Source organism: Capra hircus, chromosome 17 (genome assembly GCF_001704415.2).
Source record: "Capra hircus breed San Clemente chromosome 17, ASM170441v1, whole genome shotgun sequence".
In the NCBI taxonomy this organism is placed as follows: Eukaryota; Metazoa; Chordata; class Mammalia; order Artiodactyla; family Bovidae; genus Capra; species Capra hircus.
Genome location: NC_030824.1, coordinates 33,985,595 through 34,000,377, shown reverse-complemented (window position 1 = coordinate 34,000,377; position 14,783 = coordinate 33,985,595). Strand labels below are relative to the sequence as shown.

At 34.2% G+C, this 14,783-nt stretch overlaps 1 protein-coding gene across 2 annotated transcripts in view; it reads left to right on the top strand.

Moving 5' to 3' along the window:
- The window catches only part of FSTL5 (follistatin like 5), an 863,982-nt gene that overhangs the window by 764,112 nt on the left and 85,087 nt on the right, over positions 1-14,783 (top strand). For both annotated transcript variants that reach the window (XM_018061498.1, XM_018061497.1), the window contains exon 12: positions 5,474-5,623. In XM_018061498.1, coding sequence (XP_017916987.1) covers positions 5,474-5,623 — 150 coding nt within the window. The remainder of the gene's footprint in view (positions 1-5,473; positions 5,624-14,783) is intronic.

Below are 14,783 nucleotides of genomic sequence, written 5' to 3'. Positions count from 1 at the left end.
AGGAATTAATATTTGGCCTTGCCATTCATCAGGTCTTCCTCCCTCCTTGTCTTCCCCAAAACACCATGCAATTTGAAATAGAAGCATAATAGAGAGAAGAAAGTGTACTGTATTAAAGAAAGTATTAAAGTTGATTCCAAAATTTAATAGAAAATAAATTTAAAAAGGAGAATACATACACGCACATGAACACACAAACAGGTACATGAATGACAGCTATTTAAGATATAGATACACAGATAATGTAGCTAGATGCATGGTACCTATCTATATAATCTAGCTAAGAGTAGGTTTAAATTGCCTGTGTGCTGAGTCATGTTAGAGTCTTTGCGACCCCATGGACTGTAGCCTGGCAGACTCCTTTGTCCATGAGATTGTCCAGGCAAGAATACTGGAGTGTGTTGCCATCTCCTCCATGGAATCTTCCTGACCAAGGAATTGAACCCACGTCTCTGGTGCCTCCAGCATTGGCAGGCAGGTTCTTTATTTGCTGTCATTTTGATGACCGCCATTCTGGCAGATGTCATGCGATGTCTCACTGTAGTTTTAATTTGCATTTCCCTGATGATTGGTGTCTGTTTTCATAGGCCTGTTGTCCATCTGTGTGTCTTTGGGAAAAATACCTATTCAGGTCCTCTGTCCATTTTTTAATTGAGTTGTTTGCCTTTTAAATGCTGATATATGTATCGTTTATGCTGTCTGTGATGCAATTGTCTTGCTATTCACACTGTCCTCACTGTTCACTGTGAGGTACTCTTTTCACTGGGTACCCTACTACCCAGGGTAGGCAAGGTGCAAACTTGAAGGCTGGAAGATTTGAGGAGCCATAGGATCTGCAGATATGTTTATTCTCTTCTGGCTGGCAAGGCAGCCATAACACAGCCTCTCTCCTGGCTGACAGAGCAGCCTTAGCAGCAGCCACAACAGAACCATAAAATAGCCATAATGGAGCCATATCATAACCTCATATAACATAATCATGGTGTCACTCCAATGTAGCCCCAGTGCAGCAGCAGCAGCCAGGGCTTTCCTGGTGAAGCTTATACAGGTGTACTGCACAAAATACCTGTGACCAAGTGAGTACCTCGTGATGCACACGCACAGTGTTACAAATGCTCTCAGCTGTTACATAAACCTCCTGACATGCATGTGCAGTACTAAAAGTGATCTCAGCTGTTGCATAGTCATTAATTACAAAACGTGGGGCGAGGGAGCCTGAACATGCCATCTTGGCTAATTTGCTCTCTCCCCACATGATAGATACTATTTAAATGAGTGGGTGTAGCTATGTTCCAATAATTATTTATTTATATGAATTTGAATACCATTTGATGTTTACGTGTCACCGCATAGTATTCTTCTTTTGACTTTTCTTCAACCATTAAAAAAAATGCCAAAAAAAAAAAATCTTAATTCCTAAGCCTCATATCAAAATGAGTAGCGGACTGAATTTGGTCTGGGGCCACTGATTGCTAATTCTGTCTTACAACAATGAAAAACCATATTCCAGGAAGAACTAAATGTCTGAAACAGCTGAATATGAGAGAAATGATAAGCAACTTGAGAGCAGGCATTCATTCATATTCATGTTTTTCTTCCCAAACATAGCTTTGCATGATATCTTTCACATAGAAAGTGTCCAATAAATCCTCCCCAGCAAGAAGTGAAGACCAATGATTGTAAATTCTGAGGCCATTGATAAGTTTTCAAGACTTCTCTTTTGGAAAAGCCAGGGTTTCTCAAATGCCAGTTTGAAGTATGAACAATTTAGAATGAAAGGTCAAGAAATGAAACTAAGGTTCTCAAAAACTTGCTCAAAATATAGAGAGAATTAGATTGGTTATTGGAAGGGAAAGCAGATGAATTCAATTAATGTTTGCTTAAATTACTAAGGCATGTGCATGTTCCATTGCAGCTGGAGGTATAACTAAAGTTATAGATTAAATATGCGCTTCCCAGGTGGTGCTAGTGGTAACAAACCCTCCTGTCAATGCAGGAGACATAAGACATGAGTTTGATCCCTGAATTGGGAAGATCCCGTGGAGGAGGGCATGGCAACCTACTCCAGTGTTCTTGCCTAGAAAATCCCACAGACAGAGGAGCCTACCAGCCTACAGTCCATGGGGTCATGAAGAGTTGGACATAACTAAAACGACTTAGCACATTCATTAAATGTAGGCAGATTGTTTCTGCAGGCAAAGGGCAGTGGACAAACCGTGATTAGAGAGAGGATGGGAGGAAAGAATAATGCCAGATTCCTGTTGAGCTGGATGAAAGGGAAACAGAGGTGCTTGTAACAGATCCATTCATCCTCGCTATGAATGGCACAGGAGTGACTGTGAAGAAAAGGAGGAAAGATACAAGACTGGAGATTTAAGAGCTAAGTATTTTTAATAGGAAACCAATACAATAAATGAAAATGACTGATTCCTATAGAAGATGAATATATATATATATATATTCAAAATATATTCAACTATTCAAACTATAATTTTAGTTTAGCAGATCAGGAAGCTTCGACACTACTTTAATTGCTAAGTTAAAATTTCCATTATCACTAATGGTATATTCCTTTAAAATTTTGGAAGAAGATAATTCATACACAGGAAATATATAATGAAATATGTAAGTGACCCACAAGGAAATAGATAAGTATTAATTATGAGCTAGAACTGTCTTTTTATTATTGACTCATTCTCATTAGCTCTAAAATCTTATTAACCCTTTTACTCTCAAAGGCAGTATACGTTTCTATAAAGATGATTGAATGATACTCTTTAATTCCTGACAGTTTTCCTCATTGGGATATTATCTTAATCTTCTTTTGCATCTCTGGTGTTTTTTAGCTTTTCTTTTATCCCACTGAATGCCTAATGCATGTGAAATGTATTCCCCTACTATTCCTATCCTCAGAAATAAGTATTCATCTTTGTAACCTGGAAAAAGAGGACTGTTACTATAAAAAGGGACCTAATAGACTATAATCAGAAATAATGGCATAAAGCACAGCAAAGAAAATTTAGGGTGACTGTCAGGAAAGTTTTAATGGCTTTGTAAAAATGATTGTGAGTCTGGTCAGGGACATCTTCTAGTGACAGCATACAAAGTAGGAAATAATTCCCAGCAGAGCAGTTTATTTTACTGTTGAATAGTTTTGTAGCAAAGAGGTGGAAATTGCTCCTGGTTCAGCAGTTGTTTGGCTGACAGTTCCGTGTCAGGTCACTCATGCTTTCTGTTATTTTGGCAGGTTTCATTGTGAGATTTTACATAACAGCAAAGAATTTGTAAACAACTTCCCTATATTCAGAAACTTTTATCAATCTTAGGTCCCACTCTTCCCCACCTTTTCATGCTTCTCAAGTACGTATTTTATATAGTGTTTGGTTCTCATGAAATAGGTCCTTGTCAAAGATGTTCAGGATTCTTCTAAAGAAACATGTTGGGTGTAGAAAATAATGTTTCATTGAAAATTGATGAATGAAGGTAAAATCCTGTACTGTGTTCTGGACATGTGCTGAGAACAGATTTCTGCCTTTTGGCTTGTGCTGCCTGCGGATGGGTGCCATGGACACTCACTGCTGATGGTAATCTTAATATCATTGTGGTGCATTCTATAAAATGGCGTTCATTCAAACCCTCCATAATGACCAGAAACATACATTGGATATTTAGTTTCCTCTTTTGTTTGTTTGTTTATGTCCTGGAAGCCTGGAACAACTACACTGTTCAGGAAATACTACTGTTATATGTCCCTGGGGTTTTGGTGAACTTGGTACTTCTGGACTGGATTTTAAAAATGAGTGGGCCCTCCAGGTTCTTTGGAATTAGATCTAAGGGTGGAGAACAAAACCAGCAGAGTGCATACTGAGCTTCTTGTTCCAAAGTGCTCTGGTTTTTACATTACTTTCCAAATTTTATGCAAGAAAGAGAAGCATCCTCTGTGGTTGTGGTGCGTGAGAATTATTTTGGTATTCATTTTAGTTACTAAATGCCAGATATGGTTTATCTACTGTCAGTATTATCTTTTCATTGAAAGAACTGTTTAGGTAATGCTGATAATGAACATTTTATTGATTTTGTTTCATGATTATTAAATACAAATGGTGGATGGGCTCTCTGATGAAAAATAATTGTTTTTGTTCAAATTAGAGAAGAAGGAGAGTATTTTAACTGAGCTTTGGAGTTACTACCTAGAGTATACAAATCAGTGTTAGACGTGGTACTCAGAGATCAGGCCTAAATCATAAAAAAGTGCCACAATAGAATCAGTGTTTATCATTATATTATCATTAGATAAATATATGCTTATACATATATTTTGTGTAGAGCTCTCTTGCTAGTGGTTTTTCTAACTATAAATAAATTGAGAGAATTACAAACCCAACGTGTGTATGTTTCATTCAGTCATGTCCGACTCTTTGTGAGCACATTGTCTATTGCCTGCCAGGCTCCTCTCTCCATGGAAAGCTCCAGGCAAGAATACTAGAGTGGATAGCCATTCATTTCTCCAGGGGATCTTTCTGGCCCAGGAATTGAACCTGGGTGTGCCACATTGCAGGAAGATTCTTTACCACCTGAGCCATCAGAAAAGCAAACCCGTTATACCAGTGAATAAAAGGAAAACCAGGAGCAAAAATAAAGACCTAAATGACATTATTCTACTTTCAATATCTGCAGATGCAAATCAGAAGGACATTTGTATACCTTCAACATTTACTTAATTTTCAAGGATGAAATAGAAGATCTAGCACAAACAATATAATATTCAGCCAGAAGGGTAATGGAACCAAATGAAAAAAAAAAAAAAAAAGTTCAGACAGATGAAAGAATTTTGTAAAATTTGACCTTGATACTAAATCAAAAATAAAATAAACATTATGAATAAAAAAGCCTTATTATTTTTTCCAAGTTCCTGATTCTCCACAAATTAGAATTCTTCTTTTTCAAGTGGGTTTGGTAGCTTTTGAAAGGACTATGAATGAACCTGGGTTTGGAGAGGCTCTAGATGTATTCAGTGTGGTTTCTGATGTCTGGTACAGAAGTTTCAGACTGGGGGATTTGGGAGGAAACATTGGGCTTATTATGTATTTAAGCAGTTACTGAGTTATGAACAGGTAGGGATGGATGAAAGGACTATATGAATATAGCAATATTCATTATTACTATAAATGAGCAATTAAACTTGAGAAAATATATTCTAAAGGATTATTCACACTAGTTTCTATACACATTTAATGAACTTTACTATGTACTGTATACTGTTTTGTTTAACTCTATATATTTTATATAAATATAAACATATAGCATATAAATATATATTACCATATGTATTTATATATATACATGTATACAAATATATATAACTTTCTACAACAAAAGTAGGAAAGTGTCCAACATTAATGTTACTTGTCATATGTCCATGTCCATTTATAATTTAAGCTATTCATTTAATTTTATATTTTCTAAATTTTAGGATGAAGTCTGTCCCAAAGCTGAAGGTGATGAAATCCAGAGGTGTGTGTGGGCCTCAGCTGTGAATGTCAAGGACAAGTTCATCTATGTCGCACAGCCAACTTTGGATAGAGTCCTTGTTGTTGATGTGCAGTCTCAAAAAGTTGTTCAGGTATGAATGACTCCTCTTCTTGAAAGTGAAAGTTGTTTTAAAGAAAATTTAATTTAATGTAATAGTCATTATGAGGTAACCTATCAGTTGATTGTCATTGATAACTTGTTTCATTACTTGGATAAATAGAAAATACATAAGTTTTCTGCAAACTCTCCTCTCACTCTACTATTTGAGCCTAAGCAATTAAAGAAGTAATTGAAAGATTTTTGGTTTTCAACAGTTAGATTCCAAGAATACTTTATAATCCCAACATGACCATTTACGCAGAAATCATCCTCAGAGTTGCTTTTTATGTATAGAGCAAAGAGAGTCCTTCTTGGTCCATGGTCAATTAAGGTATCCTAGTTGCAATGGCACCCCACTCCAGTACTCTTGCCTGGAAAATCCCATGGATGGAGGAGCCTGGTGGGCTGCAGTCCTGGGGGTTGCGAAGAGTCGGATATGACTGACAGATTTCACTTTCACTTTTCACTTTCATGTATTGGAGAAGGAAATGGCAACCCACTCCAGTGTTCTTGCCTGGAGAATCCCAGGGACGGGGGAGCCTGGTGGGCTGCCGTCCATGAGGTCGCACAGAGTCGGACACGACTGAAGCGACTTAGCAGCATCAGCAGTTACCATCACAGAAAAAGTATTATAGCTTTCTTATTTGATTCATAAGAAAGGCTGGACAATAATAGATTTAATGGATAATAATAATTTAGTAGGTTTTACCACAGTAGTAAAACAAATAATATGTGCATAGGTCTATGACAGAGAAAAAAATTTCCAGTCTTGCGGTGTAATTTTTCCATGTTGCCATGATTATGGTTATGGAGACTATTCTGGTTTGAGTCATCAACTATTTTATCTCCTGCTCTTTCCAAAAGTATCCAACTTGGACCATCTACTAGAATTCAGTCATACAACAAGCAAGGGTAAGGATAGGATTTGCCTCCTGGCAGCTTGGCTTCAGCCTCCAAGCCTTTGACTGTTAGGATCTATGGCTTCTTAGCTCAGAGGAAACAAACTTAAAATAACATCCTGAGATATGTATCAATATAATCTGTTAAATCAGAACAATAACTGTACACATTTTATGTGTGTGCTCAGCTGTGTTTGACTCTTTGCGACCCCATGGGCTGCAGCCAGTCGGGCTCCTCTGACCATGGGATCTCCCAGGAAAGAATATTTAAGTAGGCTGCCATTCCCTACTTCAGAGAATCTTCCCAACCCAGGAACTGAACCCACGTCTCTTGCATCTCCTGCAGTGGCAGGAGGATTACCACTGTAGCACCTTGGAAGCGTACATAGCCCATAACATTGTATTAAGGATTATATCAATTAATGGATAAAAGCATTCAAGCATTTATAACAGGGCCTGGTATATGCACTGTATACTGGTTTACTATCAAAATTCTGACAGACCCTGAAATCTAACCATTTCTTACTTTTATAGATTTTTTTTTCTTGCATCAATATTGAAGTAGCTGTTAGTACCTCTAATATTGATTCCTGACTATAACAAAAAAATTCTAAGAAGTTCAAAATCACGCTTCTGACTATAATAGCTTTTAACAACTTCATATGAATTCATGCAATCATCTATCCATTTTTATATGTATTTGTTAATTGTCTTTTGTAAGATGTGCTTGGCATCACAGATAAACAGATAAAAAGTATCTGTTTGAATGCTCTGATGTCTACAGAGTTATAAATCTGTGGTTCAGTTTCAAATAAGAGAATGAACAGTAGGGTCATGAAAGGATAACTGTCTTCTAGAAAATTCTAAGGCCTCCAGGGTTACGTACTTCTTGTGTGCAACCTATCTAATGGGTGTCTATCTAATGGTCAGTGTCTACTGGGAGAACATATTTTTCTGTATATTTTACATCCTATGTGTCTGTCTTTGAGACTACTTGATTTTTTACCAGGTTTATTTTACTTTGATTTCAGCAGTGACATAGGCCGGTGAATTACAGGCATTAGTCAAGGATTATTAAGAGTCTTTAGCTGGTAGGTTAAAATTAGATGTTCTTTCAGGAATAACCAGGCTGGTCTTTAAATTCAGTGTTCAAACCAGAAACCTACACCAACTGAATATGTATTACCTACTAGATATTTGAAAGTGAGAAAAGTTAACATCATTTATTATTCATATAACTTCTATCTTCAGACAATGATGTAAATTTTAAAATTAATAGAAAATATCAATAATGAAAATTCGGGCAATGTTAAAAAAATCACATAAAAGATAGCATTTTCAAAGTGACTATAATGACTATAAAATACCAGGAGAATGAAAAAGACATACAAGGATAAAATATTAAAATATAATATAATTATGATTGTGGGTATTTTTCAGACATGAATCTAAAACTTACAGTTTTATTAGTTAGAAAATACAGACACAGTCTAAATGGATTATCCTGTGATTTGGTATTAAAATATTAATAATTATGCTTTATTACTCTTTCTAGTCATAACCTATCTAAAGGTAATCATTATGCAGATTTCTGTTACCACAAGTTAGTATTGCCTGATTTTTATTATTACAGAGATGGAAATTTATACAATATTCGTTGTCTGTGTCTGGCTACATTGGCTGCACAAGATAATTGTGAGGTCACTTCATTTACCTGGAGCAAGTGTTATTCTTTCATTTTTGCTGCAGAGAAATCAATTACAGTTGATTCTCATTGTTTGCTGATTCTGTATTTAAAACTCACCTACTCTCTTGAATTTATTTAGAACCACAAAACCAGTACTTATGGTATTTTGCAGTTATTCAGGGAATTGTGCAGAGTGGTGAGAAATATGTGACCAGACAGACATACATGTTTCTGGCTCAGGTTAGACAAGGAGACACTTGGTACATATATATATATAATGGAATATTTCTCAGCCATAAAAAAGTAAATCATTGGGTCATTTGTGTAGATATAAATGGACTTAGAGACTGTTATACAGAGTGAAGTAAGTCAGAAAGAGAAAAAAAAGTCATATATTAATACATATATGTGGAAAGTAGAAAAGTCATGCAGATGATTGTATTTACAAATCAGAAATAAAGACACAGACATAAAGAAAAAAGTATATGGACACCAAGGGGGAAAAGAGGGGTGAGATGAATTGGGAAATTGGGATTGATATATATACACAATTGATACTACGTATAAAATAGGTAATGAATGAGAACCTACTGTATGGTACAGGAAACTCTGCTCAGCAATCTGTGGTGACATAAATGGGAGGGGAATTGAGAAAAAGAGGGGATATATGTATGTTTATAGTTGATATACTTTGTTATATAGTAGAAACTAGCTCAACATTGTAAAGGTTTAGTCGCTAAGTTGTGTTCTACCCTTGCGACCCCCTGGATTGTAGCCTGCCAGGTTCTTCTGTCCATGGGATTTTCCAGGCAAGAACACTGGAATATTCCCTTCTCCAGGGGAAAAGTAAAGCAGCTATACTCTAATAAAAATTAAATAAATAAATGTATATACATATATATATATATCAGACTTTATTTATACACTAACAGTAGAAAGGATAAGTTCTAGACGGAGATAACAGAAAGAAAGGGGAAAATCTGATAATATACCAAATAGAAAGAAATGGGTAAAGTTGATAATATGTCATATGTTATTATATTATTACATATCATAATATACATGTACCTTGTGTTATTATTTATTGTACAATTTATTTAAAAATACTCTAAAGTCTCAGATTTAGAAAGGGCAATGAAACTTAAATAGAGAAAACTCAATACCTAAATATATTGACATGAAACAATTAAACATAAAATCAAAGGAAGACCTAAAAATGGTAGATGAATTACCATGAGAATAGTAGCAATTTTCTCAATAGCTATAATGAACACGAAAAGAAAGTGAAAAAATATTATTAAAGGACTAAGTGGAAATAAAATATACTCTGATATTATATGGTCAGTAGAAAAATTTCATCAACAAAATAAAGTTATATAAAGTTGAAACTACTCACTGTAAGAATAAGGAAAATAAACTAAGCTATTAAATATGATATATAATGAGCAAGTAAATTGGTAAACATAAGATTTATTAAAATATTAACTGTCAGTAATAATGGTATTCCCTGAATTTAAGGTCAACATTTTTAAGAGTGAAAACACAGGACTAAAATAGAAAAAAAAAAACAACGGTGTTTAAATAGTGTACAAAACCATGTAAGTGGGGGAAGGGTTGATATTGATATTATTTATATTAAGATTTCTTGTATTATGTAAAATGACATAATTAATAATTATTATGCATATGTTAAATATGTGTTTCATACTTCAAGAAAGTAGGTCTTAAATATTGTATCTGTTTTTTTCTATAATTTTGTTTAAAATTTTGGCTTAATTTTTTAGTTTTATATTTTCTCTCCCTTATTTCTTCTTTTCCTATTGTATTTATGAATAGGTTGTGCATTTAAAATAAATAAATTGGTATTTATATATATAATTTATATATATTTATATTTATATTGGTATTTATATTTATAATTTATATATATATAATTTATTATTTAAAATAAATGCACAACCTATTCATAAATACAATAGGAAAAGAAGAAATAAGGAAGAGAAAATATAAAACTGAAAAATTAAGCCAAAATTTTAAACAAAATTATAGAAAAAAAAGGGGGGCACGATTCCAAAAAATCAAACAAAAGACATATAGACATTACTGTATATAAAATACGTAATTAACAAGAACCTGGTATATAGCACAGAGAAGTCTGCTTAATACTCTGTAATGACCTATATGGGAATAGAATCTAAAAACAAGTGGACATATATATATATATATATATATATATATAAAACTGATTTACTGTGCTGTATAGCAGAAACTAACACAACATTGCAAATCAACTATACTCCAACAAAAAATAATTAAAAGCAAAAACAAAAAAATTATAGAATAAAATCAAATATGTATATAATTACGATAACAGAGGATGGAATGAAGTAACTAGCTTATAATAAAAAGTAATAAACTGAATAATAAATATCTAATCATATGCATATTATAATCGATATACTTCCAAAATGGAAAAAAAAGAGTCGCAGGTTGTGCTAGCATAAACTAACAGCAAAACATAAAAACTGATGTAACAATATTAACATCAAATTTCAAAAACGGGCTATAAGGCACAAAGTGTTTAGTTAAAGCAAGTTACTTAATGAGTTAAAAAGTTGACTAAAAAATTAAAAATAGGAAAACATATGATTGCTTACAATTTTGTAAAGTGATTATTACCATATTGCTAAGTCACTTCAGTCGTGTCCGACTCTGTGCGACCTCACAGACGGCAGCCCACCAGGCTCCCCCGTCCCTGGGATTCTCCAGGCAAGACCACTGGAGTGGGTTGCCATTTCCTTCTCCAATGCATGAAAGTGAAAAGTGACAGTGAAGTCACTCTGTCATGTCTGACTCCTAGTGACCCCATGGACTGCAGCCTACCAGGCTCTTCTGTCCATGGGATTTTCCAGGCAAGAGTACTGGAGTGGGTTGCCATTGCCTTCTCTGTATTACCATATCACTAGAAAAAATTGACATATGATCAAAGTGAGAAATATTTGATAAATCAACAAAAGTAATATTATACACAAATTGAACATAATGACTATTCTTAAACTAACAGATATATTATTAACTTTTGCATACAATAGTGATTACATATGACTTATTACTAAATATTTCACTTTCTATGCATTTTCACTATCATTTCATATCACCATTCAGGCTGCTATAATTTAAATAAATAAAAAAGAAATAAAAATACAGCAAACTGCATTGTTTATAAACAAGAGAAATTTATTTCTCAAGTTTCTGAATGTGGAAATTCTAAGATCAAGGTGCAAGCATGATAGCGATCTGGTGAGGGCCCTATTCCTAATTCAGAGCTGGTTCAAAGCCCTGGCGTGCTGCAGCCCATGTGGTCGTAAACAGTTGAACATGACTTAGTGGCTTAGTGGCTGAACAACAGGCAACACATTCTTCTACAAAAGATGCAGAGCCAGCATGACTAACCACAGTGAAAGCAACAGATGTAATACGGAGTCTGATTTTTTCCTCACCATTAAAAATTCCTTCCTGGGAAGAGGACGTGTAAAACAGTGGCTACAATGATTTGGGATATTCTGCACAGATCTCTACTATAGAAAGGTAGAGGCCACCTTAATTTAGGGAATGAAGATTTCCATACTGAGTGCAATCTATCCTTATTTCTGATAAGACACTACTTTTTCAGGGATATTGTTGACTAAAATATCAACCTAAAATTTTAGATATATATCCCATAAAATTATCTTTTAAATAAAATCAAATTTTCTGTCTTTGAGTTTGTTTAAATTCTCCTGTTTTCAACCATTTATAATTTCAACCTGTGAACCTCTTTAGAAGAGGTGAATTCCATAAGTGAATTCCATAGGTCTTCTGACTGCTTGGTGAAATAATACATCTTTATGTTTGTTTAACATGCCCTTAGAGTATGTGAATTTTAGTCCTCAAAAGAACATGTTTAAAGATGAATTAGGAATATCTTACTGACTCTACTTTTACACTGGAAAATACATCATCTCTTAAGAATTCTGAACACTCTCAAGGCTTTTCTCATGTAAATGATAGATTTAATAGACATAGACATTGAAATGTCTGTTTTATAAATTAATACTCCAAGTAATTCAAGTTTTAAAACCAGTAAAAAAAAAAAAAAATGGTATTTCTAGTTACTTCAAAAACTGAAAGAGAATAGCTTAATTTGTTGCCAGAGTCCAGCTCCAGCAGCCAAGGATTCAACCTGAAGAGATGGACGGTGCCGGCGATGAGACAGTCTCTCAGATTTCTTGGACTGCCTATTTATTTCAAGTTTAAGATTCTCTTTTATACTTTTACAAAAACATTAGGTCAGAGGTTTGACATTTTCAGTTCCCCTCACCCAGATTTATTATGCCCATAAATCATTGTTGCTTTTCAAACAGAGTTCCTGCTTCAGTGATTCTCTGGGAATCAGCCTTACCATCTATTATCTGCTTCCTCTAATGTGTCCTATAGTTAACTTGTGATTACATTGCAACTCATGCCACATTCCTCAGTTTACTACTTATCTTCCTAAATCCTGTTTGCCCCTAACATCCTGAGCTCACTGTCTCTTAAAAAGGCTTCTAGCTATAGTGTCTCTAAAAATTCCTAACCTCTACAAGCTATAGTAAAATATGCTGACTCACAAACATTCCTTAAATCTTTAACTTCTAACTATTTTAATTATTTCTAAGCCCTAAATTCAGTAAACTCCTTTGCCATAAAGTTTCCTCACTAATAGGCTTCAGATATAAATCCCTCTCATGGCCTCAAGCTACCACCTATGGGCTCATCCTGGAACACCCTTTTGTAAAGGCCTTAAACAAATGTCAATGATTAACTTTATGAGTTATTCTCTGAGCAGAGCTGCAGAAGGCTTTGTGCCTTCTCATGCTCCTCTCAAGAACAATAATCACCTTAATATTCGTTTTCAGTCAACTCAGCCAAGGAGAGGAAAAAACAAGTCAGGATTACAAGGCCTAACTCCTTCATCCCGGGTCCGTGCCTGCATAATGAGGAGAGGGGGCTGGGGCCGTGCCTCCATTTTGTCAGTAGTGCCTAACGTGGCTCCCAACAATTTGTCATTTAAATCTTTATTTATGTCCAAGAGCAGAGTGCGTTCAAAGTCAACTGCAAGTTGTGAAGTTAATCCTGTAAAAAGTAAAGCTCCTTTATCAATTTGACCCCTTTGTCTCCTAATGAAGTTATCCTTCCTGATTCTCTGCTGTATTTCTGTTGATTTCTTTTGTTATAACCTGAGTATACTATAGTGGCAACTAAGAATAATAATTATAATCAAATTTTAGTTAATCACCTCCCAAACATGATAGAAACTACTATAGAATTTTTTATAGAATGGACAGAGTGATGTGAGAGTGAAGTCCAAATCAAATTGTTAACTTTCGAAAAAGAAAGTAAGAAAAATAACACTACACCTATATAAATTTAACATTTCAAGTTTTGTTTTTCAGTTCTAGTGTTTTATACTGACTTTCTCTAAGAAATCATAATTTCTGAGTTTTTCTTTATTTCTTTTGCACATATTTAACTTTGTAAATTGATATTAAATATGTAATCTTAGGAAGCAATGTTTAAAAAACTTGAACAGCATTGCTACATTTTATTGTTAAAATGATAAATATTTTCTTGACAACATATGTTTTTAGAAACTTCATGATAAATTCTTACAGTAGAGGTATATTAATTTTCAGTGTTTACATTAATATCATTTCTACCTGCAGCTTAAAAATGAAAGCTCACAAACTCTTAAAGGAATCTATAATCTTGGTACTGCTTTAAACATCAAATGTTTATTGCTTCTCTCATTAATAATTTTTGTAAGAATGGCATGCGGGTGTTTTTTTGCATAAAAGATTAACTAGTAAACTGACCTCATTTTGTGTTCTGTGGAACAAAATCAGGTTCTGCTTGGATGCAGAAGTGGCTTATTGTAACACCTCGGGTATTCTTAAGTGTCACCAGCAGTCTCCGCTAGCTGTTAGCACATTATCCTGAGAATCTACATCATTAGTTTAAATTAGGTTCACTTAATTAGCCAGCTGGTACTCTACTTGTCAGACTGATAAACAAGCTGTGCTTCACTGTTCCTTCATGTCAAGGCTAAACTCCAAGTTCTGTGTATCTTTGTTGTTATTCTCAGAACTTCACTCTGACTAAACATGCCATCTTTATAGAAGTTGATACAACTGGAGCAAAATCAATAGAGCATCAATTTTAAATTATCTGTAATTGGTGCAGCCCTTCAAGAAGTGAATTTATACTGATAAATGTGTATCTCATATGTTGGAATTATGAGAGAGTTAAATTTTATAGATATACAAAGAGAAAACCTTCATACTTTAAGTAAATTACATTCTATTCAATGTTTGAAACAGTTTTAAAATATTAAAGAAAAATATTACCAATATGTTTATAAAACTACAAGTAAAGCTGTTTGTTATTGTGTTATATAGTATATTCTATACATTTTTTACATAGGAACAGGATAAAAAGTTACTTCATCATGATAATATAACAGTCTGAAAAGACGCTTACATGGGAAA